The 27,306-nt window shown below is 41.6% G+C and overlaps 2 protein-coding genes and 1 non-coding gene across 13 annotated transcripts in view; all 3 read right to left on the reverse strand.

The window, feature by feature from the left end:
* Window positions 1-9,761, reverse strand: part of CHUK (component of inhibitor of nuclear factor kappa B kinase complex) — a 41,499-nt gene extending 31,738 nt beyond the window's left edge. Inside the window, exons 1-5 of one of the 3 annotated variants that reach the window (XR_004269909.1) lie at window positions 9,581-9,685; window positions 6,136-6,230; window positions 2,387-2,501; window positions 1,666-1,735; window positions 753-841 (exon numbers count right to left, since the gene is read on the reverse strand). Coding sequence is in view for 2 of the 3 variants with exons in the window: in XM_032281284.1 (XP_032137175.1) it covers window positions 753-841; window positions 1,666-1,735; window positions 2,387-2,501; window positions 6,136-6,230; window positions 9,581-9,685 (474 nt within the window). In the remaining variant the exon portion in view is untranslated. Of the gene's footprint in view, window positions 1-752; window positions 842-1,665; window positions 1,736-2,386; window positions 2,502-6,135; window positions 6,231-9,580 lie in introns of all 3 variants that reach the window. The other 2 variants (XM_032281284.1, XM_032281283.1) reach the window with 2 other exon arrangements.
* A 3,565-nt stretch (window positions 9,762-13,326) lies between these two features.
* The window catches only part of CWF19L1 (CWF19 like cell cycle control factor 1), a 34,645-nt gene continuing 20,665 nt past the window's right edge, over window positions 13,327-27,306 (reverse strand). For 7 of the 9 annotated variants that reach the window (XM_032281289.1, XM_032281291.1, XM_032281294.1 and 4 more), the window contains 6 exons: window positions 26,570-26,684; window positions 24,801-24,880; window positions 19,139-19,348; window positions 18,322-18,441; window positions 17,460-17,557; window positions 13,327-14,392 (listed from right to left, as the gene is read on the reverse strand). In XM_032281289.1, the coding sequence (XP_032137180.1) occupies window positions 14,248-14,392; window positions 17,460-17,557; window positions 18,322-18,441; window positions 19,139-19,348; window positions 24,801-24,880; window positions 26,570-26,684 (768 nt within the window). In that variant the 3' untranslated portion in view covers window positions 13,327-14,247. Of the gene's footprint in view, window positions 14,393-14,652; window positions 14,779-17,459; window positions 17,558-18,321; window positions 18,442-19,138; window positions 19,349-24,800; window positions 24,881-26,569; window positions 26,685-27,306 lie in introns of all 9 variants that reach the window. The other 2 variants (XR_004269911.1, XM_032281290.1) reach the window with 2 other exon arrangements.
* LOC116554255 lies at window positions 18,628-18,774 on the reverse strand. The gene has a single exon (XR_004270137.1). It is a non-coding gene; the product is annotated as a small nucleolar RNA SNORA12 (small nucleolar RNA).

Genomic DNA, 27,306 nt, shown 5'->3' on the forward strand with positions numbered 1-27,306 from the left:
TGTTTCACTCTTGTTGCCCAGGCTGGAGTGCAATGGCATGATCTTGGCTCATCATAACCTCCGCCTCCCGGGTTCAAGCAATTCTCCTGCCTCAGACTCCTGAGTAGCTGGGATTACAGGCATACACCACCACGTCCGGCTAATTTTGTATTTTTCAGCAGGGATGGAATTTCTCCATGTTGGTCAGGCTGGTCTTGAACTCCCAACCTCAGGTGATCCACCCACCTCAGCCTCCCAAAGCGCTGGGATTACAGGTGTGAGCCACCACGCCCAGCTCTTTTTTTTTTTCTTAAAGTGAACCCAGGATGTGCGTGTATGTGTTTTAGATGTGCTGACTATATATCACTATATCTCTGATAGATACTATGCTGGAAAAACTGACATGAATGAGACAGGTGAAGTCTAGGAGCTGGGATAAGTATGAAAAATGAAAAAAAAAGAAAGGTGCAGTTCTTTCTCTAATGGAACCACTGTTTAGTAGAAAAGACCAAAAAACTCCTATGCAACAGTTTTGCATGTTCTTCACATGTACCCCAAAACCTAAAATGCAATAAAATAAATAAATGGGAAAAAAAAAAAAAAAAAAAGAAAAGACCAAAAAACTAAACACAAAACTACAGTTCAGTGTGGTGAGGACTGAAATGGAAAAAGAGTGTTATGGGCATACAACAAAGACACCAAAGCTCAAGGACTAACTATATCAGAGAGACTATATTTGATAGGCATGAAACATTACTTTAGGTTTCACCTACCTTTCCACCAACTTCCTGAAGAACTATGTTTTCAGGTTTTAGATCTCGATGTATAATTTTGTTTTCATGCAAATATCGAATCCCAGACCCTAAATAAAGTTTAAAGTATACTTTGAAGTAACAGAAAGCATTGAGTTAAAAGAAAAAATCAACTCACATTTTGTACAAATCTGCTCTGATGCTCAAGTTTATATGGATCATCGTATCTACACAACTAATATTATAGTAGTTCAAATTTTCTTCAAAGAAAGTAACATTAAACAAACCACAAATTATACTATATGCTCATATAACTCATTAGAATGAACATTAAATAGAAATTGAACAAGCAACTGGAAAAATCCCTGTAACTCTTATAAGCCTCTTTCTCCCACCTAAATCACCCATTTCAACTGGAGTTTGGCCTTCATGACCTTGGAAAAGAGGCAAAACAAAATATACAGGGAAACAAATTCTTGGTTTTTGAGGTTCCTTCAAAAGGTCAGATACTGGTTATTTTAGGAATTTCTCAGGAGTCATTTTAATTAAGCAGAGATTTTTCACCCTAAAGAGCTGACTTGAGAACCCATCGCTCAAGGAGATGCAGTTCCACTATAAACAAAATTACTATGTCAATTGGGTACGGGGGAGTGAAATCGAATAAGGTCATTTCACATGATCTTTTTTGTCAGCTATTGGAACATCTACTAGACCAAAAAAAAAAAAAAAAAAAGGACTCCTAGCCAAAAATAAATAACATCCTAGTTTTAATTTAGCATCAACAGTAATAGATTTTTATAACGTCTTATAGATGTTAAAATTCTATAGACTCTGTACAGTATTATCAATTCTCTTGAATTCCCAAAAAGATACAGAATCTTTTATGGACCAAGGCGCATTACATTACAATGGTATTTTAATACTGATTACATACCTATATCACTTAGTAAAGAAAGTATCTGGCTTTCTTTAAGTCCACAACAATTTTCTGGTTTGTTGAGCAGCTAAAAAAAGAAAGAAATCTAAAAATGTGTTCTGCAAATTGCTGCGCTGCAATAGTGACCACACATTAATTACTATAAAATATTCAAATGAGAAAATAAGTCATGATAATATACAAGGGAATAAAATTACCAAATCCATACTGAAGGCATATAAATTTCATAAGGCTCATAAAAGTAAAAAGAGGCAAAAAGCATTTAAAACTGGAAAAGACTGACAATAAATATAAAAACAGTCATACAGGCACATTTAAAATTAGGTAGAAAAGAAAGATCGCAGTAAAGAAAACAACTTTTTAGAATCACCAAAATTTTTATCTGACACTATTGCTATAGGCCCATCTTACAAACAGCAGCAACAAAAATGCATTTTCTAAATCAGGAGTCAACAAACATTTTCTGTAACGAACCAGATGGTAAATACTTAAGGTTTTGCAAGTTACATAGTCTCTGTTAAAACTACTCAGTTCTGCAGCCATAAGAAAGCAGTCACAAAGTGTAAAGAAATGAATGTGGCTATGTTCTAATAAAATTTTACTTATAAAACAGGAAGCAGACCATAGTTTTTCCAATTCTTATTCTAGTTTATTATATGATTCAAACATTGCTGAAGTTTGTGATTTATCATCTCTCATCTCAAAACATCCACCCTACCTTTCGGAGATCTCCTCCAGAACAGTATTCCATTGCTAGAAGAGGCACATCATGAATCAAAATATTCAATTCTTCAGGAACGTCACAGGCCTTTACAACATTGGCATGGTTCAACCTAATAAAAGAGAAACATTACAAGAAAAAAAAAGGGACTGGGTTTGAAATGCTACTTAATTGTGAAGGGATGAAGAGGGGAGAAAGAAGATCAGTATTATTTATAATATTCTAATTTCTGATTTGTATAATTAAAAATCAATTTTTAAAAGAAAATATACATAAAAATACCATCACTATTACATTTCTATGTGCCAAGCAGTAAGCACATTTATTAACTCTATTACTTGTCACAATAATCCTGTTATAAGTAGATTTATTAATACTTTCACCAAACTGGAGAAAACTAAAGCACAAATTGGCTAAGTAAAAAGATCACACAGTGAGTAGGTAGTCAAGTAAGGATTCAAATCTGGCAGTCTAGGCTGGGTGCAGTGGCTAACACCTGTAATCCCAACAATTTGGGAGGCAGAGGTGGGAGGACTGCTTGAGGCCAAGAGTTCAAGATCAGCCTGGGTAGCACAGTGAGATATAACCTCTACAAAAAATTAAAATTTAGCCAGGTGTGGTGGTGCATGCCTATAGTCCCAGCTACTCCAGAGGCTGAGGTGGGAGGACTGCTTGAGCCCAGGAGTTCAAGTCAAGCCTGGGTAACATATCAAGACTACATCTCTTCAAACAAACAAACAAACAGAATCTCCATGTAAATGTAGGGCCTGGGAATTTATATTGGTAAGCTTTCCTGGTGATTCTGTCACATAGCCAAGTTTGAGAATCAAAATTTAAGCACACATATTGGAGTCAGAAAGAATTTATTTCAAATCCACACTTTACCAACCACCAGCTGAGTGACTCTATACACCTCATTTACAAAATAATACTTAAATATAACACTGCTGTGATAACTGGAAGAACGATCTGAAAATTACTTAGCACACTATCTGTGGAAGTTTTAAAATGTCTACTTCTCCCTTTAAGAGCTTAATACTCCTCCCCTTGAATGTAGGCTGTACTTAGTAACTCACTGTAACAAACAGAATGTGGTAGAAAAGGATGGAGTCTCACTTCTGAGGGAAGACCATAAAAGACATGTCGGTTTTCATCTTGCCCACTCTCTCAGATCACTCACTCTTCCTGGGGAAAGCTAGCTTCCATGTCATGAAGATATTTAAGCTTCCCCATGAAGAGGACCACATGGTGAAGAACTGATGTTTCTGGCCAACAGTCATATAAGTGAGCATGGAAGCAGATACTCCAGCCCCAGTCAAGCCTTTGGACTGCTGCAGCTCCAACAATATCTTGAGACGTCTCAGGAGGGACTCTAAGGTAAAGTCACCCAGCTAAGTCACTCCCAAATTCCTAAGTCACAGAAACTAAAAGATACTAAATGTTTGCTATTTTAAGCCACCAAATGTTAGGGTAATTTTTTTTTTTTTTTTAATGAGATGGAGTCTCACTCTGTTGCCCAGGCTGGAGTGCAGTGGCGCGATCTTGGCTCACCGTAACCTTTACCTCCCGGGTTCAAGCAATTCTTTTGCCTCAGCCTCCTGAGTAGTTGGGATTAGAGGTGCCCACCACCACACCTGGCTAATTTTTGTATTTTTAGTAGAGACGAGGTCTCACCATGTTGGCCAGGCTGGTCTCGAACTCTGACCTCAGGTGATCCACCTGCCACAGTCTCCCAAAGTACTGGGATTATAGGCATGAGCCACCACGCCCAGCCTTTTTTTTTTTTTTTTTTTTTTTTTTTTTTAAGACAAAGTTTCGCTCTTGTTGCCCAAGTTGGAGTGCAATGGTGCAATCTCGGCTCACTGCAACCTCTGTCTCCCGGGTTCAAGCAATTCTCCTGTATCAGCCTCCCGAGTAGCTGGGATTACAGGTGTGCACCACCATGCCCAGCTAATTTTTTGTATTTTTAGTAGAAACAGGGTTTCATCATGATAGCCAGGCTGACCTCAGGTGATGCGCTCGCCTCAGCCTCCCAAAGTGCTGGGATTATAGGCATGAGCCACTGCACCCAGCCAGGTTGGGATAATTTTTTACAAAGCAATAGATACATTAACAAAAATAGGTAAAAAAGAAAGTAGACTAGTGATTACTGTTTAGTTAGAAAGTGTAATAGATGAGCATTGCCCAAGATCCAGAAGAAACAGATTCTGCCTTTAGAGAACTGAGTCTCATAAATACCTAGCTGCCTTTTTTTTTTCTTTCAGACAGAGTTTTACTCTGTCATCCAGGCTAGAGTGCAGTGACACAATCTCAGCTCACTGCAACCTTCGCCTCCAGACTCAAGTAATTCTCCTGCCTCAACCTCCTGAGTAGCTGGGATTACAGGCACCCACCACCATGCCCGGCTAATTTTTGTATTTTTAGTAGAGACAGGGTTTTGCCATGTTGGCCAAGCTGGTCTTGAACTCCTGACCTCAGGTGATTCACCTGGCTTAGCCTCCCAAACTGCTGGGATTACAGGTGTGAGCCCCCATGCCCAGCCCTAGCTGACTTTTGTTAACTGAAATGAAATACTTTTTAATTTTGATTGTGGTAAAATACACACAGCATAAAACTTACCACTTTAACAATTTTTAAGTGTACGGTTTAGAGGCATCAAATACTTTCCTTTTTTTTTTTTTTTTTTTTTTAAGACAAGGTCTTGCTCTGTCACCCAGGCTGGAGTACAGTGGTGTGATCTCAGCTCACTGTAGCCTCGACCTCCTGGGCTCAAGCAATCCTCCCTCCTCAGCCTCCTGAGGAGCTGGGACTACAGGCATGCACCACCACACCTGGCTAATTTTTATATTTTTTGTAGAGATGGGGTTTTGCCATGTTGCCGAACTCCTGAGCTCAAGCAATCCACCCACTTTGGCCTCCCAAAGTGATGGAATTATAGTGTGAGCCAACCTGCCCGGCCTGGCATCAAATACTTTCACATTGTTTTGCTACTATCACTATACTGCACAAAACTGTTTAATTCTGCAAAGCTGAAACTCCATAGAGAATAATTTAAAATTATTCTCTATTTGCTGGTCCCTTTACCCTCTGGCAAACACCATTCTACTTTCTTTCCTGTGAGTTTGACTACTTTAGGTACCACATATAAGTGGAGTAACACAATATTTGTCTTTTTGTGACTGACTTATTTCATTTGGCATAACGTCCACAAGATTCATCCATGCTGTGGCATGTGTCAGAATTTCCTTCCTTTTTAAGGCTGCATTATATTATATTGCATGAATATACCACATTATGTTTATACATTTCTCTGCTGGTGGACACTGGGTTGCTTTTACTTTTCGGCTATTGTGAATAATAATGCTATGAATATGAGTGTACAAATTATTCTTTAAGTCCCTGCTTTAAATTCATTTGTGTATATACCCAGAAATGAAACTGCTGGATCATATGGTAATTCTATTTTTAAGTTTTTAGGAATCACCACACTGTTTTCCATAACAGCTGCACAAGTTCACATTCCCACTAACAGTGCATAAGTGTCCTAGCTGATTTTCTTAACTAAAACTTCTTAATCCTAATGTGATGTTATTATTTGAAATCGAATAGATATATTTAAAGAGAGAAAAAAAATATGTTCCCAAAAAGATCCTGAGAAGAGTGGATTCCTGGCCCCTTTCCCCATGATGACATCTGGTTAGGCTGTAGAACCAGGGAAATAAATATAAGTTAAGAAGCACACTTACTTCTTCATGATCTGGATTTCATGGCACCACCGTTCTCTGTTTTTGGTACTTAGTTCTAGGCGACAAGACTTAATTGCTATTTTGAGATCAAGTTCCTGCCAAAATAGAAAATCAACAACAACAAAAAAATTAGGTTCTTGTGCAGATTTATTTGCTACCAAAGAAATAACCTAAGAAAACAAAACTCTCTTTAGCTTTACTAATTTAACATATTTATCCACAGCTCTCTTGAGGCAACACTTTTTTAAAAGATGAACCATGAGACTATTATACTAATGCATTAAAACTGACCTTCAAACACACAACAGCACATAGGGAAAAGTGACTGAAACTGATTTTATAACAGGTCTCTTCAGAACACTCTCTCATATATAATGTTAGAAAAAAAAAAGATCCTGTTTCCCCAGCAAACCCCTTTCAGAGCTTAGTCAAAACAACTAATATAGGCCCCAGCTTCCAGCATAACTAGAATGAGGAAGGTAATTCAGGGCTTCCTGGACTCCAAACAGTAAGAGAAAGTTTTAATATAACCAAGTCTAAAACAAAAAACTCCAATCTTAATGTTTGCATTTCAAACGACATGAAGGAAAAAAAATCCTACCAATGAGTGTACTTCTGTTTCCATATCCACATAATGAACCTAATATCCCTTGCCTGTGACTAGTAATTTAGCCAATTCTGACTGCAATTAAACCAATTCTGATGCACATTACAGGAAATAGCCAGACCCCCATCATATTCTGTCAACACTAATAATGCAGCCCAGAAACAGCAATCAGGGCTAAATAGGCTGCACTATATTTCTGATATCAGGAGGAGAGTTCAAAAGAATTTCCAACATATGTAGTCTCTGACACAAACCAGAGTTGTAATAAAGGCTGTGTATGAATAAAGAAGAGCCCAGGGACCAGGACAGAAAAAATATATTATAGGTGGGGAAGCAAGACATAGCTTGGATAGGGCAGTGTGAACTGGGAGTGAAAGGAAAAAAGACTAGAGATAAGATGATACTTGCGTAGAGAAGGAAACTAGGACAGACTACAAGCTAGCCTACCTGCAATCCTCACTCTCTTCAATCTTCCTTTTGTCATGAGCAGGTACCCAGCTATATCTACGTCCCATGCAAGCCTTTACCACCATAGAGATGAGAATCAAGCACAACCATGAACAACAGTAAGCCCTAAATTCTCAGGCTGATAGAGTAGTAAGTTATTTATTTCAAAAATCCCACTGTGTAAGATCCTTCAACTCCTTACTTTATATTTCATCCAATCTGTGAAATTCTACCTTTTCACAAAGAATCTTCTATGAGAAGTTTATAGATGTCCAACAACAACAAAAAAGTTCTGGGTTAAAAAAGTTGGAATATTCTAGAGACAGATAGCGGTGATAGCTGTACAACAATGTGAATGTACTTAATGTCGCTAAACTGTACACTTAACAATAAAGTGATAAGTGTTGTATTATGTATACTTTACCACAATAAAACAAAAAGTGATGAATTCATCCATCCCCAGCCAGGGACCAAGAAAAGCAGTCACAAAAGCATGCCAGCATGCATCCTTTTTCCTTACAACCAGGCTGATAGGCAGGCTTAGGCAACACAGGCAACATGCTACTGGAAGCACTTAGCTCCCACTTTTTTTTTGAGTGTGTTGTGCCCCCTCTGAATTTACTACTTATCATGCTATCACAGGACCTAATGCCTTAGTCCTTCATCTTTCATTCTCTTTCTCCAAGATTTCCTCCTATGCCCTATCTAGAAACCTGCTTCGCAAAACTTCCTCAGTTCTATCAGTTTCAGTTGTCATTCCAATTGCCCTAAACATGCGTATTTTCCCAAGGTAGACTCCCATCTCCCCTTTCTCCTACCCCAAATTATGGACTTCCTCCCTACACCCATATTCCTTTCGATAGCAAATTGTTACTTTTCTTCTTGAATTCATTTCTCTATTCACAAGCCAAGTCCAGGCACTTTAGTCAAATCTTAACTGTTCATCTTGTTCTACATCCATATGTTGTTCTACTCAAATTTACCCTTTACAAAATCATTTTGCTAGAACAACACTTTTTATCTTGACATTTCCTTAAGGCCAATTAATAATGAGCAGGATTATGATCACAGCAGCAATAACAACAAAGGAGTAGCAGGTGCTAACAGTTGAGGGCTTTAATGGGTAAGGTACTGTATTTAGCTTTACATACTTTAACTGGCGGATCCACCATGCGTGTAATTATTATACTATACCTATTTTACAGGTAACAAAACAAAGCCTGTATTACAGAAATTACTAGTCCAAGGTTTGTTTACTAAAATGTCCTTTAGGAAAGCAGGAACCCCTCAAATGACTGCATAAGGTTGTGTGGATGTGCATCTGTGCATTTTTCTGGGGAAAAGCGTTCATAGCTTTTATTGGTATATCAAAAAAGACAGGTCCCAGGCCTGGTGCGGCGGCTCATGCCTGTAATCCCAGCACTTTGGAAGGCCGAGGCAGGTGGATCACCTGAGGTCAGGAGTTTGAGACCAGCCTGGCCAACATGGTGAAACCACGTCTCTACTAAAAATACAAAAATTAGCTGGGCATGGCGGCGGGCGCCTGTAATCCCAGCTACTCGGGAGACTGAGGCAGGAGAACCACTTGAACCCGGGAGGAGGAGGTTGCAGTGAGCCGAGATCGCGGCACTGTACTCCAGCCTGGGTGACAGAGTGAGACTCCGGCTCAAAAACAAACAAACAAACAAAACATGACCCAAATATGATTTTTAACTGCTGCTACAACGGTTACACATTCTCTATTAAATCAAAGTAAAATTCTTGAGTCTGATATTAACTGTCCTCCACCGACTAGAGCGCCCCCCATCTCCAATCTATTAATATCCCCTTCCCTTTGAAGCCATGATCTGCACCAACTTACCCTCACACTGTTCCCGACCTGGAATACAACCCCAATTCCAAAGCCCATCCATGCTCCCAAAGGCTTAACTCTGGACTCATCATGAAACCTTCCTTGTCTACGCCAGTCCCCACTGATACCACACGGCCTCCAGGCGCGCGCGCGCGCACACACACACACGAACACACACATAAGGACGCGCACATTCCAACAGGCAGTCCCCTTCAGCCCTCTTCTCACACATTCGTGCTCACACATACACACTGTGAATCTGCCTGACACTCTACATTCACAAAGAGATATACACACGCACTGTCTCACTCACTAAACACCTGGTCACAGCCTGACACTCATACCCAAGTTCCCCGCAACAGCTCTATCTTTGCCCAGGACCTCAGATACAACCCTGGACTCACAAGCATAGTATTTTTCTCTCTCATACACACACACAAGCCCACTGGCCCACAAATACTGCCCAAGGTCCACCAATCATCTATCCCATACTGTAAGCCCTGTGTTCCACCGCCGCTCCCTCTCGCGCCCCGCCTCACCCGATGCTGGTACAGACAGACGTTCCCGAAGCCGCCGGTGCCCAGCCGCTCCCGCATCTCCCAGGGCCCGCCCGCGCCCGGCCGCAGCCCCGGGGGCCGCTCCATGGGGCGGGAGGGAAAGCTGCCTCAGGTTCCGCCGTTGTTCCAAAACCGGTTCCGGGCCGCCGAGGCTCGCGCGTCCTTCTTCTCGCGAGAATAAATGCGTCACTTCCTGTAACTGCTGCGAGAATGCCCCCGCCTTAAGTTCTCCCCGGCCGCGACCAGACGCCTGCCGGCGAGGGGGTGGGAAAATGACAGACACTTGGTCTGCTCTTGGAGTCCCCTAGATATTTTCCGGGAGGGCTGAATGGAACCGCAATGGTTTTCTAGTCTTAGAAAACATAAGATCTCTCCAAACCCCACATTCGCATCATTTTTTTTTTTTTTTTTTTTTTTTTGGACGGAGTTTCGCTCTTGTTACCCAGGCTGGAGTGCAATGGCACGATCTCGGCTCACCGCAACCTCCGCCTCCTGGGTTCAGGCAATTCTCCTGCCTCAGCCTCCTGAGTAGCTGGGATTACAGGCACGCGCCACCATGCCCAGCTAATTTTTTGTAGTTTTAGTAGAGACGGGGTTTCACCGTGTTGACCAGGATGGTCTCGATCTGTTGACCTCGTGATCCACCCGCCTCGGCCTCCCAAAGTGCTGGGATTACAGGCGTGAGCCACCGCGCCCGGCCTCATTTTTTTTTTTTAATTAGGACGGGGTCTCCCTCTATTGCTTAGGCTGGAGTGCAGTGGCGTGATCACGGCTCACTACAGCCTCGGCCTCCCGAGTCGTTGGGATTGCAGGCGCCCACCACTTCGCTTGCTAATTTTTCATCTTTGTTTTTTGTAGAGTCTTGCTACATTGCCCAGGCTGGTCTTGAACTCTTGGCCTCAAGTAGTCCTCTCCTCGGCATCCCAAAGTGTTAGGATTACAGACATGAGCCACCGCGCCTGGTAATTTGTCTTTGGAAAACTTCACGTTGTCTCCACTCCTGTCTACCTTTCACCTTTCTTGAGATCCCTGCCATCTATCCTCCAACTCCACCACCTGCTGATCCCGCACGCCAAAGACCACCAATGATTTAAAGCCTGCGGAATCGGAAAAATACTGCACCAACAGGCCCACTAATAAATCAGCTTTCTTGTTCACTGACTTCCCAATACACCTGCTCCAGGATATCCCCGTCATCCCAAATGACTCAAGGATGTGACTCTATTCCGGAGTAAAGAGTGTTTCTCTGGATTTTGGGAGCTTTTTCCCTAGATGCCTCATGGAGCTCGCTGTCTGGCAGTCCAGTTATGGGTTTGCCAGCACAGTAACTCATTGTGATAAGTGTTTCTGATGGGTGCTGCAGGGCTGCAGAGGCAAGCTTGCCTTGCTGTTGGTGCAGCAAGTGCTTCTCGGTGGCAGATTGCCATAGCATAGGGGAACCAGCTCCTGGTCTTCTATTTGAGAGGGCCATAGCTTCACAGTACCTGGGAGATTTCAATACTCCAAGTAATCAGCATGGAATCAAATTCTTGAGAAATGTGATGCTGCAACCAGAATGCTGAGCACTGCATGATACAGACCACGTCGATGTTGTAGGTCATTAGTAACATGCGGTATGGGAGGTTCTGGTTTCTGTAAGTGCATGGTTTCCATGGACTTGGGAGATGATGGTGCCTCTAAGGACATGTCATTTAGCGCTGGGCAGACTGCATAGAGAATTGTGGTACAGATTGTTACAACAGTATGAAGCCCTCTTGTTTGCCTATGGACAGCATAGCCAGCGCTATGTGCTCAATGTCCACAGGTGGGGCTGTAATCTCGTAATTCCCACTCACAAGGGGTAAGAAGGGATGCTAAGGACCCAGGGATACTGATGATTGGGCTGACCCCAAAGTGGCCATCTTCGTGGAAACTTGGTTGGTTCCCTTAGGTAACTCTTTAAATGCTCCCATTCTTGGGGCCATAATTTGAGTTGTTTTTTTTTTTTTTGAAACGGAGTTTTGCTCTTGTCACCCAGGCCGGAGTTCAATGGCACAATCTTGGCTCACTGCAACCTCCACATTCCAGGTTCAATCAATTCTCCTGCATCAGCTTCCTGAGTAGCTGGGATTACAAGCACCCGCCACCACGCCCAGCTAATTTTTATATTTTCAGTACAGACAGGGGTTTCACCGTGTTGGCTAGGCTGGTCTCAAACTCCTGATCTCAGGTGATCTGCCCATCTCAGCCTCCCAAAGTGCTGGGATTACAGGTGTGACCCATCACAACTGGCCTTCAAGTTTTTTTTTTTTTTTTTTTTTTTTGAGACGGAGTTTCGCTCTTTTTCCGCACGCTGGAGTGCAATGGCGCGATCTCGGCTCACCGCAACCTCCGCCTCCTGGGTTCAGGCAATTCTCCTGCCTCAGCGTCCTGAGTAGCTGGGATTACAGGCAGGCGCCACCATGCCCAGCTGATTTTTTGTATTTTTAGTAGAGACAGGGTTTCACCATGTTGACCAGGATGGTCTCGATCTCTTGACCTCGTGATCCACCCGCCTCGGCCTCCCAAAGTGCTGGGATTACAGGCATGAGCCACTGCGCCCGGCTGGCCTTCAAGTTTTTAAAAAAGCCTAAGCTTGTGGACCCCAGGCTCCACAATCTTCAATATTCTGAGTCTCAAGTTTTTGTTGTTGTTGTTGTTGTTGTTTTTTTTTTTTTTTTTTTTTTTTATGTGTAAAATAGAGGTAATACCTACCTCATGGAGATTTTGTGAAGATTAAGTTAAACAGTATCCGGACCATAAGTGCCCAATATAAAGGTAAAAATATTTTGTTTTGGCTTCTAATATACAGCATTCTCTTTGCTCCTTCTCCATGTAAATGTTAGATCACTATTTTTTTTTTTTTTTTTGAGACGGAGTCTCGCTCTGTCACCTAGGCTGGTGTGCAGTGACATGACCTCGGCTCACTGCCACCCCGCCTCCCGGGTTGAAGCGATTCTTCTGCGTCAGCCTCCCGGGTGGCTGGGACTAAAGGCGCACACCACCATGCCCAGCTAATTTTTGTATTTTTAGTAGAGACAGGGTTTCACCATATTGGCCAGGCTGGTCTTGAACTCCTGACCTCATGATCTGCCTGCCTCAGCCTCCCAAAGTGCTAGGATTACAGGCATGAGCCACCACATCCGACCAAATCAGTATTTTCAAGCACTCCTTAAATACTGATATTTCTCAGGTAATCATCTTCAGCTCAGGACTGCATTTACTCTATCTTATTTTCATCTATTGTCATAATTTCACCTATGGCCTATACCCTGATGATCCCCAAAGCCCTATAACTAACCCAGGTCCTGATGAGTTTAGAATTGCCCAACAGCACAACCGACACACATTAGATCTATCAAGCACCTATAACAACATATCCAAAGTGAATTTCTCTTTTTTTCCTTAAATCTGTCCTTTATCTTCCCCATTAAACTGTAATCTCTGGGACAACAAGGACCACATTGGGTCATGGCTATGGTCCTGGAGCATAGAAGAATGCCTGGCACATAGGAGTTGAATAAGATGAATGCTTTTAAGAGAAAAGTAGCAAAAGCCTCGGATCCTTTCTCTACTTTGGGTTGCTCAGGGAGAAACCACCCTGTGTGATTCTGGGTTAACAGCTGGGCCTAAAGCTCTGGCCCCTCCTATTACACATACTACCTCATTTCAATGGTCATAGGCAACATGAACACAAGACACTTCTCAACTATGGGAAAACATCTGGATTTATTTGATCGTTTACAGGTTTTTGAAAATGTTGATATACACAAGCTGTACTTGGAGCTGGATGACAGACATTGTTTTATTATTTTATTGTATTTTATTTTATTTTTGAGACAGAATTTCACTCTGTCACTCAGGCTGGAGTGCAATGGCACGATTTCAGCTCACTGTAACCTCTGCCTCCCTGGTTCAAGTGATTCTCCTGCCTCAGCCTCCTGAGTAGCTGGGATTACAACTGCCTGCCACCATACCCAACTAATTTTTGTAGTTTTATTAGAGATAGGGTTTCACCATGTTGGCCAGGCTGGTCTCAAACTCCCGACCTCAGGTGATCCACCCACCTCAGCCTCCCAAAGTACTGGGATTATGGGCATGAGCCACTGCACCTGGTGACATGCTTTTAACATAGGGTTTTCATGCCAGAATGACTTCCCCCCACCAGAAGATTCAATTTTAGGTCTCTTGCTGCAGGCAGTTCCATGGGACTGCACAAAAAAGGCAGGGAAACAGTCCCCCCATGGGAGACTGTAGTTTCTTTAAAAATAGGCTTCAAGACCAGGAATGGTGGCTCATGCTTATAATCCTAGCAAGTTAAGAAGCCAAGGCAGAGGATGCCTTGAGCCTAGGAGTTAGAGACCAGCCTGGGCAACAGAGGGAGAACTCCATCTCTACAAAAAATTAAAAAGTTTGCCAGGTGTTGGTAGCATACACCTGTGGTCCCAGCTATGCAGGAGGCTGAGGTGGGAGGAACTCTAGAGCCTAGGAGGTTGAGGTTACAGTGAGCCAAAATCACGCCACTGCAATCTTGCCTGGGAGGCAGAGTGAGACATTGTCTCAAAAAAAAAAAAAAAAAAAATAGGCTTTTACTACTTGCTATGAAGTTCATAAAAAGTTCTTCCCTTTGCTTAGTCATCCAAAGTAAAGTCAAAGGGCTCAAAATCTTTCCGGAAGCGGCGTGCTAGGGTCTCCTCATCTTCTTTGCTGATCTGACACTGCCTCCAGTCAGACTTATCAGGAATATTAAGGATGGCTTCGCTGGCCAGGACCTCCCTGCAGAAAGAGCACAAGGAAGTCAAAATGGAAACTATCAGCCTGAGCTCTCCTCAACATCACCCAAAGAAGGTATGCAAATTTATTTGACTTTGCTCTCCTGCCCTGAGTGCCATCTCTGCCATACTATTGATCAAAATCATACCCATTTTAAATGACCAGGTCAGGTACTATGTATTTCCTAATCCTTCAAACCCCACTTACTTCTCCCTCTCCTGAAGAACTTGGAACTATATTATTGGTACTTAGAGAAGCATTACCACATAGTAGAAAAAGGGCAGGCCCTGGTGTGAGAAAGATCAGAGACTGGATTTCATTTCCAGCTTTGCCACTTGCTATCTATGACTTAGACAGATGACTTCATCTCTGAGTCTTGATTTCCTCACCTATGAAATGCAAATAAGAACACCCACCATACAGGGTTTTTGAAGTAGAGAGATAACACAACCAAAGAGCCATATTAACTGTGATTACATCCTGCCTTAAACTGTCATTTTGTCACCTCAATTAGACATGAGTTTGCAAAGTCAGGAGCCTAGTCATACCCACTCTGATTTAAAATTCCTCTATTTCTCCTTCTAGAGGACTCAGGCCCACGTAGGCACAGCAGCACAAGCCCAATGTCAACAAAACAACTTATCTTGGCTCTTAGGACTAAAGAATAACTACACACAGATACACAACAAACTGCCTTCTAATTGCCATTGCTTTATATTTTTACTTATTTTGATATATTAGAATTGTATTACACATTTATATGGTTCATTTTCCACTATGAAGATACAGTAAATAGAGGAGTTAGAAACAAATCATGTGAGTTCTTCAAAAGTCAAAGAACCTAAGCTCCCTGGGCAAACTTTGAGCCTACTGTTTCAGATGTGAAATGAAAATAGAACTATCTTTCTTGTACAGCTGGAAAAAAAATGCCATTTTAAATATTTTGTTAACTATAAAATGCTATATTACTATAAATTAGTATCTTGATAATTACTCAATATTGAAAATACAACTATCATAAGCACAAAACCATTCAGAGAATCTCCTTTTTGTGTGCTTTATACGCCTATGTATATCTGCAATCATGTGCTTATTTTGTCAATGTTCAAAACCGCATCTGTTGCTGAGGCAACAAGGAAAAGATCACGTCAGATGTCCGAATCTCGTAACACGCTTGTTCCCATTTAACAATTATCTTTTTTTTTAGCTGGGCATGGTGGTGTGCACCTGTAGCCCTAGCTGCTTAGGAGGCTGAGGCGGGAGAATTGCTTGAACCCGGTAGGTGGAGGTTGCAGTGAGCCAAGATCGCACCACTGCACTCCAGCCTGGGCAACAGAGCGAGATCCCATCTCAAAACAAAAACAAAAACAAAAATAACAAAAAATCATCTTTTTGAAAAATGTAGACAACTACATTTATAGGAGTTATCTAAGGGGGCAATCTCTTGGAGGCTTTCCGAATTAGTCCAAGACAAGTTCAAGACTCATCAAAGCCCATTTTTAACTAGGGGAGAAAAAACAGTGCAAATCACAGACACCAGCATCAGAAACTCTGTTCTACACATTTTCCACTCTCCTTCAAACTGTTTCTTCTTGTCAGCATCCTCTTATCTTTAATCTTTGCCTAAGTTACATTACCCCCGGTGTGGTTTTGCAGTCATGTTTTGCTTGATATGAGGAATAGAACTGAAGCCTCCTTCAGGCCTTTAGAATACTGTAGAATACTGAGGTTAAGATCTCGACTTTTAAGAGGCCTGGGTGTTTCCTCAGCAACAGATGCGGTTTTGAACATTGACAAAATAAGCACATGATTGCAGATATACATAGGCGTATAAAGCACACAAAAAGGAGATTTTCTGAATGGTTTTGTGCTTATGATAGTTGTATTTTCAATATTGAGTAATTATCAAGATACTAATTTATAGTAATATAGCATTTTATAGTTAACAAAATATTTAAAATGGCATTTTTTTTCCAGCTGTACAAGAAAGATAGTTCTATTTTCATTTCACATCTGAAACAGTAGGCTCAAAGTTTGCCCAGGGAGCTTAGGTTCTTTGACTTTTGAAGAACTCACATGATTTGTTTCTAACTCCTCTATTTACTGTATCTTCATAGTGGAAAATGAACCATATAAATGTGTAATACAATTCTAACATATCGAAATAAGTAAAAATATAGAGCAATGGCAATTAGAAGGCAGTTTGTTGTGTATCTGTGTGTAGTTATTCTTTAGTCCTAAGAGCCAAGGTAAGTTGTTTTGTTGACATTGGGCTTGTGCTGCTGTGCCTATGTGGGCCTGAGTCGAGGACTTAACCTCAGTATTCTCAAGGCCTGAAGGAAGCTTCAGTTCCAACAGGCCTGGGTGTGACCATGAACAAGCTATCTAACGTCTCTACAGCCTGCTATCTAGTGGAGTAACCATTAGCCAGGTATGGCTATTTAAATTTAAATTCTAATAAATTAAAATAAAAAAATTTAGTTCCTCAGTCACATTAGCCACATTTCAGTGCTCACTGGCCACAAATGGCTAGTCACTACCGTATTGGACAATGCAGATAATTGAGCATTTCCATCATTGTGAAAAGTCTATTGGGCACTGCTCTAGAGCCTCATTTTTCACACTGGTAAATTCGGATGACAGTACCTACCTTACAGAGTTGTGAAGATTAAACGAGGCATGTATTTGTAAAGTTCTTGGCACAGAGTATGTGCTCAATTAAAGTTCTCTAGCACTTCTCGCTGGAATGCCCTCACCCCAATCTTTGCCCTCTAAATATATCCCTCCAGTTCAACTTCATCACTTTCATGAAGGCTTTCACCAAGTAGAAATGAGCTTTCCCTTTTCTGAATTTCTACAGCACATTGATCCCCAAAAGTCTGTCATGGTATTCTTCTCATTCTCCATGACATTACTGTCATATATGTAAATATCTGACTTACCCTAAGACCCTGGGTCCTTTGGGGCAAAGACTGTTTACAGTTTAACTTTTTTATTCATTGTCCATGTAGCCCACTACTTTGTTCACAGCAGGTCTAGTAAAAATACATTGAAAAGAAGAAAAACATACCTTCCAAACTGCAAAGGAAAATTCTTTTTAATTCTGTGGAAAAGCTTTTCTCCTGTGTCAAGTTCGACATAAAAATATGCTGCTCCTGGCTGTGCAATCTAAAGTAAACAGAGGTGTATGAGGATGTTCAATAATGCTTTAGAAATCTACAACCCTAGTTCATCTTTAGGCAAAGAATTCAGTCTAAATGCACAAGAAAAAGGATGTGTATGTAGCTATAGATCCCAAGCCACTTGGGATCTAACTGGAAGATACTACAAATATCCTCCCAGTGGCATTCATCCTTCTAAGTTTCCACCTTAGGAAATTCTAATTTCTTGCTCTTCCCAGGAAAGCACTAAATTTTGCAATAATGCCCTCTTCATCTCCAATCTAGTCAATACCCAGTGCTCTAGTTCCAAATTGTCTACTGCCTCTTGTTTTTGTTTGTTTTGTTTTTATTTTTGTTTTTTTAAGAGACAAGGTCTTGCTAGGTTCCCCAGGCTGAAGTACAGTGGTGCAATCATACCTCACTATATCCTCGAACTCCTAAGCTCAAGTGATCCTCTTGCCTCTCACCCTCCCGAGTAGCTAAGACTACAGGCATGTGGCACCATGCCTAGCTTATTTTTTATTTTTTGTAGAGATGGGGTATCTCACATAAAGTGAGACAATAAATGCCCAGGCCAGTATCGAACTAATGGCTTCAAGTGCTCCTCCCACCTCGGCCTCTCAAAGTGTTGGATTACAGGTGTGAGCCACCATGCCCAAACCCACTGCCTATTTAATAACATTTTTGGAATGCCTTGATAGCTACTTAGGCTCAACATGTCAAAAACCAGATCTTACTCTTCCCTGGATATCACCATCCCCTCTGTTTCACCTGCTTGATGTCAGAATGCTCTGGGATTTCCAACAGCTCTATCTGCTGCTCCTGTGCCTGGGTAATGAAGGCATCTTTAATATCATCAGTAGCACAGCAACTGACTGGGACAGGAATGACCTGGGGGTTAGGGGGACAGGAGAAATTCTTTGTGCAGGTCCCAGAGAAGTTGTCCCTGTACAGTCTCTGAGAAGCAGCAAATCCATCATAGGAGTGGAGAAACACCCCTCAGCACAGAATCTCCTCAAGCCAGACAAGCCTGCATCAGCCTGTCTGTAAGGACTTAAACTTATGAGATAGCCTGCCACATGTGGGAGCCATTCTCTGATGCAGGAAAGGCTTAAGGGAGATATCTCTGCCACAAGCCTTTGCCATCTCCGATATAATATATGTGGCAGAGTTAGGCCCATTTGAAAACTTAACAAATGTGCCAAAAAGAAAACCACCACAACTACAAATAATATATAAACAATCTGATTTTCTGAGCTGCTAGCCCCATGCAGGCTTTGAGACTATTTCCTACTACTAAGATTTCACTACTCATGCTAGGCCTCCACACAAAATACTCACTTTCTTCCAAATTTCTTATCCAGCAAGCCCCATATCTTCCTTGGAACTTCCTCAACTACCCATTCCTTCTCCAAACAAGGAACTTACTATCTTTGCTGTTTACTTGTACTGACCATACACTTCTCTGTGAAACCTCTGGGGTTACCACCAGATACTCTTTAACTTTTTAAATGAACATTATTTAAATATTTACCAATTTCAAGGTCTCCATAGTACCCTTCCAAGTTCCTATGGACAGAACACCTACCTGTAGCTGGAGGTGATGGCTCTTATAATTTCTCTCAAATACAACACACCGTTTCCCTCGACTCTTAAAGAACCGTCTCAGTGTGGCCTTATACTTCTCCACCTCTTCTACCACCTCTGCTGAAAGCTCCACCACTGACTGGTAGTGTCCAATGGGCAGGATGAGGACATGGTCATCAGATAAGCCTCCTTTGGCCAGGGCAAGGTAGCACTGAAGAAGCAGCACACAGAATTGAGACATCAATAGTGCATGTAGTATTCTCCAGGGAGAAAAGCCTATACAAAGAGTGAGCATGAAGGTGTAGGAGAAAGTATTTGAGGTTATCAATAAAAATTCTCTTACTTTAAAAAAATCTAGTTTTAGAGGGTGTAGCAACAATGTTCTCAAGTACAATGTTCTCATCTGAAGAATGAGATTACATATAAAAAATTTCTTTTTTTTTTTTTTTGGGACGGAGTTTTGCTCTTGTTACCCAGGCTGGAGTGCAATGGCGCGATCTCGGCTCACCGCAACCTCCGCCTCCTGGGTTCAGGCAATTCTCCTGCCTCAGCTTCCTGAGTAGCTGGGATTACAGGCACGCACCACCATGCCCAGCTAATTTTTTGTATTTTTAGTAGAGACGGGGTTTCACCGTGTTGACCAGGATGGTCTCGATCTCTTGACCTCGTGATCCGCCCGCCTCGGCCTCCCAAAGTGCTGGGATTACAGGCTTGAGCCACCGCGCCCGGCCCATATAAAAAATTTCTATGCAAGTAGCAAATGAATTAGGAGCAAATGAATTGGGAGAGGCACACAAGCAGGCTCTTGGCTTCAAATACACTATGCTGAAGGAAACCAGAACAAACCGTTGGGTTTTCCCTCCCAGGCTCCAAACTTGAAAACAGTTTTTCAGTTTTTTTTTTTTTTGAAACAAGAGTCTCACTCACAAAGAACAAAAACAAAAACAGCCACTTTAAGCCTTAAGCTGCTGACTAAACTCTACAGAACAAAACAAACCTACAACCTAATGGGGTGGAAGGAAAGTAAAACCTCAAACTCAGATGCATCCAAAGAGGCAGAAAAGAACGGTTTCCAACAATGAATGTCAGCCTTTAATAGCAACTAAAAATATTTCTGTAAAAAACAAAACATGCAAGAATGTTCTATCACTCAGATATTCTCTGTTGGGAAGATGCCATGAGTGAGCACAGAAGGGCCCAATGAGTATCAGTACAGGCAAACATAGATACTTTAGGAAAAAATTATCCAGACTAGGCACAGTGGTTCAGGCCTGTAATCCCAGCACTTTGGCAGGCCGAGGCGGGTGGATTACGAGTTCAGGAGTTTGAGACCAGCCTGGCCAAAAGGATGAAACCCCGCCTCTACTAAAAATACAAAAATTACCTGGGCATGGTGGTGTGCGCCTATAATCCTAGGTACTTGGGAGGCTGAGGCAGGAGAATTGCTTGAACCTGGGAGGCAGAGGTTGCAGTGAGCCGAGATCATGCCACTGCACTCCAGCTTGGGCGACAGAGCAAGACTCCATCTCAAAAAACAACAGCAATAACAACAACAAACACTTCATTGGCACTAAAACATTTTTTATTTTTATAATAACCATTTTATATCGTATTTGTTTAAAAGGTTACTCTAGAAACCTGAGTCTTCTAGCTTTTTGTGTCAGAAGGTCACTGACATGAACATCAGCTTTTCTATTGTGATGTGCACTCTTTGGGTAATGAAGAATAAACTAAATAGCTCCTCCGCACCACCTCTAATGCTGTACTTCTAATTTCTTTTATTTTGATTATTATTTTTTTTTTTTTTTGAGACAAAGTCTCACTCTTGTTGCTCAGGCTAGAGTACAATAGCACGATCTCAGCTCACTGCAACCTCTGCTTCCCGGGTTTAAGCCATTCTCCTCCCTCAGCCTCCTGAGTAGCTGGGATTATAGGCATCTGCCACTACACCTGGATAATTTTTGTATTTTTAGTAGAGATGGGGTTTCACGATACTGGCCAGGCTGGTTTCGAATGCCTGACCTCAGGCAATCTTCCTGCCTCAGCCTCCCAAAAGTGCTGGGATTACAGGTGTGAGCCCCCATACCCAGCCATGTTCTTCCTATTTTTGTGAATAGTTTCATACTCACCCAATCTCCTTTCTCTTTCAAAATCTCACCTTCTAATCTGCTCTGTACTTGAATCATCTCTAACCACGTATAAATAAGCCCTGAATAAATGTTTATTTCTATAAGTAAAATCCGTTGATTTTGCAATAATTATTTTGGACTCTCTGCAGCCCTTACCCCTTTCTACTAATCTGTGGCTATGGACCATCAGCATAGTTCTATGTACTACCCTTGAGGAAGGCATAGCAAAGACAGAGAAAGCCACAGGAAAAAAAAAGTTAAAAAAAAAAAAAAAAGGCAATCAAAAAGAATGGTTGCAGAGAGAAGATCCCAAACCCTTCTGCAGACACCCAAAAGTCATTACAGGTTTGTAAGAGGTTTCTATCAAAGGACAGTGTAGCCTCTAGGCTACAATGCTCACGTGGCCTACTTGCGATGTTAGGTTGGGCCACGAACAAGACCTTTTTCCACCTCTAGTTTTAGGCCTAGATGAGAAGAAAACAGGTTTCCTTGATTGATGCCCAGGCCCATACCCTGAGTTAGATAACCTGGACAATGGAAAGATGAATGAAAAAGAAAAGTCACTTCTCACTGAGGCCTAGAGCAGCACTGAGCTATGTCACGCTTTCCAAATCTCTTATCCCCTGCATGCAACCTTGAACCTATTGAAGCTTCCCAAACAGAAGGCAATTCAAAGCCTGCCTTACTATACACATTGTGTGGGAGAGAAAAATGGCATACACTAATCCAAAGAGGAAAAAAGATGCAAAAGAGATCATCCAAAAAGGGCACTGCTATAAAGGTCAGAGATTCTCAAGTTTGCTCTTATTCCACTGAATACTTCATCCACAGGTTCTATGGCTCAATTATGTCGCAGGCCTTGACTCCATTAGTGTTCCTCCTAGAAGTAGGAGTGTGCCACTAATTAAGACATTTTTTAAAATGTTAAAGACTGAGACTCTTCAGGTAGAAACAATATAGGTAGGAGTGTAACTCCTTAAGTGTTAAGTGACTTAAAGTGAAAGATGACATTGAGAATCTAGTCAGTCTACAGGATGGAAGACACAAGAAAGAGTCCTCAGATTGTTAGTTGAAAGGGTCAACCCCAGAAACCAAAATTACTACAAATCAATGAGAAATGGATGAAGGCATCTGTCTTCAGAAGCACTACACACTAAGAATTGTCTTAGTCCATCTTGTGTTGCTATTAATAGAATACCACAGACTATAATTTATATGAATAGAAATTTATTTGGCTTGTGATTCTGTAGACTGGGAAGTCTAAGTGCATACACCGACACCTGGCAATGGTCTTTATGCTGCATCATCCCATGGCAGAAAGGCAAGAGAGGGTGAGAGTAGAGGAGGAGCAAAAGGGGAACTGAACTCACTTTAACAATGCCAATCTCACAATAAGCCACTCCTGTAATAATGTTAATCCACTCATAAGGGCAGAGTCCTCATGCCCTAATCACCTCTTATTAGGCCCCTACTTCCCAAAACTGTTACAAAACAAAAAAGGCTTATAAATATTTTCCTCAGGAATCTTGAGGAACATCCAAGTCTAGTCATGGGTGACCACAGTGTTAAAAATTAAGCTTTCTTCATTCTAAATGAATGAAAAAGAATAATGGTCTATAGAAAACTAAGGGAAATGAGAGTTAAAGAGTGGTTTGATTTAATGTCTAATCCTGCCCTGCCCAAGCAAAAGTATCTAAGGAAATGTGAAATAGAATGACTTTCTCATGAGACACACACATTCCAGCTTTCCACCACCTGAATAAAATCATACTCAAGACCATCCAGTTCTCATAGTGTCACTCAGTGTTTACCAAACAATCTTATCATTATCTTGGGTTCCCAGATACTCACACCAGTAAGCTACACCCTCCACTACTAGGCAAAACTGAAATTTTATCCTTTGGTCTTTGATGTGATCAGTTAGTGTGAATTCATTTCCAGCATTATATAATTCTAGATAAAAATTCATGAAGCTCTAGTTTCTGAATCTGAAGCTATAAAAAGAACATCAACTTTTTTGTTTTTTGAGATGGAGTTTTGCTTGTTGCCCAGGCTGGAGTGAGATGGCATGATCTCGGCTCACCGCAACCTCCGCCTCCTGGGTTCCAACGATTCTTCTGCCTCAGCCTCCAGGGTAGCTGGGATTACAGGCATGGGCACCATGCCCAGCTAATTTTGTATTTTTTAGTAGACACAGGGTTTCTCCATGTTGGTCAGGCTGGTCTCAAACTCCCAACCGCAGGTTATCTGCCCACCTCGGCCTCCCAAGGTGCTGGGATTACAAGCATGAGCCACTGTGCTTGGCCCAATATGGGCATATAAGCAACAGAAGACTGCCTTTTTAGGACAAAGAAAATCGCTTTAAATGGTAATTAGCAAAAGGAACTCTTCACTCTCAAGTAGATGGGCTAAAAATACAGAGAGTGCCGGGCGCAGTGGCTCATGCCTGTAATCCCAGCACTTTGGGAGGCCGAGGTGGGTGGATCACGTCAAGAGATCGAGACCATCCTGGTCAACATGGTGAAACCCCGTCTCTACTAAAAATACAAAAAATTAGCTGGGCATGGTGGCGCATGCTTGTAATCCCAGCTACTCAGGAGGCTGAGGCAGGAGAATTGCCTGAACCCAGGAGGCGGAGGTTGCAGTGAGCCAAGATCGGGCCATTGCACTCCAGCCTGGGTAACAAGAGCAAAACTCCGTCTCAAAAAAAATAAAAATAAAAATACAGAGAGTCCAAGAAGTACACAAAAGCATCACCCCTGGAGAACCATACCTATTTATAAGAGAGGAAAAGAGGAAGTTATCTTATAAAACTGGCTATTGCTATAACGAATGTTCACAAGGATGTGGAAAGGCAGAAACCTTTATACATTGCTGGTGGGAATATAAGATGGTACACTCATTTTGAAAAACAGTTTAGCAGTTTCTTAAAAAGTTAAACATAAATTTACCACATACCCCGGCAAATCCATTCCTATGTCTATCCAAAATAAAAACATATCCACGCAAAGACTTACATGCAGATGTTTTAAGGGAGCATCATTTCTAATACCCATAAAGCAGAAACAACCCAAATGTCCATCAACTGATGAACAGATATAGACGAAATGTGGTATATTTACATACTAGAATATGATTTGGCAATAAAAAGGAATGAAATACTGATACATGCTGCAACATGGATGAAGCCCAAGAATATTATGCTAAAGTAAAAGAAGCCAGACACAAAAGACCACATGTTGTATGATTCCATTTATAAGAAATGTCCAGAAAAGGAAAACCTATGGAGATATTAAGTAGATTAGTGGCTGCCTGAGGCTAATGGGAACAGGGATTAACTGTAAATGGGCATGCTGCAATGATAAAAATGTTCTAAAACCATACTATGTGATGGTGGCACAACTCAGTAACCTAAAATCATTGAAATGTACACTTAAAAATGGGTAAATGTTATATGTACATTATGCCTCAGTAAAGTTCATAAAAAACAAATAGGCATCTCCTCCTCTATAAAGATCCATGGAAGTAACTCACATGTGTGCCGATGTTGACCACCAAATGTTTTTCCACTTCAGGGCTAGCAAGGCAAAACCAGCAGGGTCCTGGAGGCTGAGCTTCATGTAAAAGAAAACCAAGTATTACTATGGTCTAAGCACTACAGCATATAATCACCCCACAGAACTCAGCCTTGTCTGATTTTTATAACCTAAAAAGACTGTTACACAACACTGCCTCGTGGGCTGAGCCTGTGCTCCTCACTATGACCCACTATGAACATTTTCAATGAAATTAAACCTCCATTAGAATTTGTAACCAATCCATAGGAAGGTAACCCACAAGTGCAAAATCACATATTGATTAAAGTAGCACATAACTGGCAATAGGCTACAACAAAAGAACATTGAACTGGGTGTCAGGAGCCCCAATTATAACCCAGCTATGCCATTAGCCATGACCCTGAAAAATTTACTCTCCCAAGGGTCAGCTTCTTCTTTGAAGCAAAAAGATGGAGAAAGAGAATCTCAATGAAACAGCCTTAAAGTCCTTCCTCCCAATTTGATCATTCTATTATCTTATGAACCTACATTTGGTTTTGGAGGCTCTTTACCTCATCATGTCTTACAGACACAAAGAAAAAGTGCTTTTTCCACAGTTCTTACAGGAACTTACAGGAAGTTCCTCAGAACAGCTTCAAAGTCAGGCCATTTTCATTTTATTTTTTTGAGAGAGAACCTTGCTCTGTCACCCAGGCTGGAGTGTGGTGCCATCTTGGCTCACTGCAACCTCCACCTCCTGAGTTCAAGTGATTCTCCTGCCTCAGCCTCCTGAGGAGCTGGGACTACAGGCAGTGTCTCCACGCCTGGCTAATTTTTTGTATTTTTAGTAGAGACAGGGTTTCACCATGTTGGCCAGGCTGGTCTCAAACTCCTGCCCTCAAGTGATCCTAAGTGCTGGGATTACAGTTAGTGTGAATCAGTTTCCAGCACTACATCATTCTAGATAAAAATTCAGGCCGGGCGCGGTGGCTCACGCCTGTAATCCCAGCACTTTGGGAGGCCGAGGCGGGTGGATCACGAGGTCAAGCGATCAAGACCATCCTGGTGAACATGGTGAAACCCCGTCTCTACTAAAACTACAAAAAATTAACTGGGCATGGTGGCGCATGCCTATAATCCCAGCTACTCAGGAGGCTGAGGCAGGAGAATTGCCTGAACCCAGGAGGCGGAGGTTGCGGTGAGCCGAGATCGCGCCATTGCACTCCAGCCTGGGTAACAAGAGAGAAACTCTGTCTCAAAAAAAAAAAAAATTCATAAAGCTCTAGTTTCTGAATCTGATGCTATAAAAAGACTATCAACATTTTTAACCCAATATGGGTATATAAGCAACAGAAGACTGCCTTTTTAGGACAAAGAAAATTGCTTTAAATGGTAATTAGCAAAAGGAATTCTTCACTCTCAAATAGATGGGCTAAAAATACAGAGAAGTATATAAAAGCGTCACCCCTGGAGAACCATACCTATCTGAGAGGAAAAGAGGGAGCTATCTTGTAAAACTGGCTATTGCTATAACAAATGTTGACAAGGATGTGGAAAGGCAGAAACCTTCATACACAATCTAAGATTGTGCAGTCACAACAGCCAGCCAAGGCCATGTTTGTATTTTATTTTTACTATTGGTCCTAATGACCTATTGCACAATTCTCCCCTGCCAGAAGAGGCTCTCTTAGCAATGCTGCTTTCCAAACAAAAGCCAAAATAACGGTTATTGTTCATAGAGGAGACCTCTAGAATAAAGGTACTTACGAGGTTTGCGAGGCTGCTTTGGGTGAGGAGAAGATTTGCTATCTCTACCTGTGGATGAACGCTTCCTTCCCTGCTTTTCATTTAAATCAAAGAAAAATTGACAGGCTGATTCTTCCTGGATGGCCAAAAGCAGAAGATTAAATGTTATTCAACTAACCTTTAGATAAGTAGCCAACCATTCACATACGAGGGAACATTCCTGCCGTGCCATATCTATCTTTCCTCTCAGTCCTTTCTGCATATTCTAGGGAAGCAAATCCCAATTCTGATGACTGAGCTCTCAGACATACATCAACACCAAATTCATCTCTTTGGAAAACAAGTTAAAATGCAAGTTATAAAGTAATTCTTGCCTAAAACTGAACAATATGGACCCACCTAAATTAGCTTTTCCTTTTTCTCTCAAGAGGGACACAGTGTAGTCCTACAATTTCACAGGTCAAACAAGCCTAATTCAGCCTTAATTAAGAGATGAGAAGTCTGCTTAGAAAGAAAGAAAAGCCTGAGAAAGCAGACCATGCATGCTAGTAAAGGAACTTGACATTCCTTGCTTTAGTGGGGAAAAAATTAATGAGAAAGCTCTGCTATTAAGAAAATTTCTTCGGAGTTCATCTTATTTTCCTACAAGCAATCATCACAAAATCACAAATTACATTGCTATGAAGCTGCTACGTCCTTGCCTAAAGAGCTAAGAACAGATAATCAACTTTAGACAAAGACTTTACAAATGAAACTGT

The sequence above is a fragment of the Sapajus apella genome, unplaced genomic scaffold (assembly GCF_009761245.1).
Source record: "Sapajus apella isolate SASKATOON/1434 unplaced genomic scaffold, GSC_monkey_1.0 scaffold13, whole genome shotgun sequence".
NCBI classification, from domain to species: Eukaryota; Metazoa; Chordata; class Mammalia; order Primates; family Cebidae; genus Sapajus; species Sapajus apella.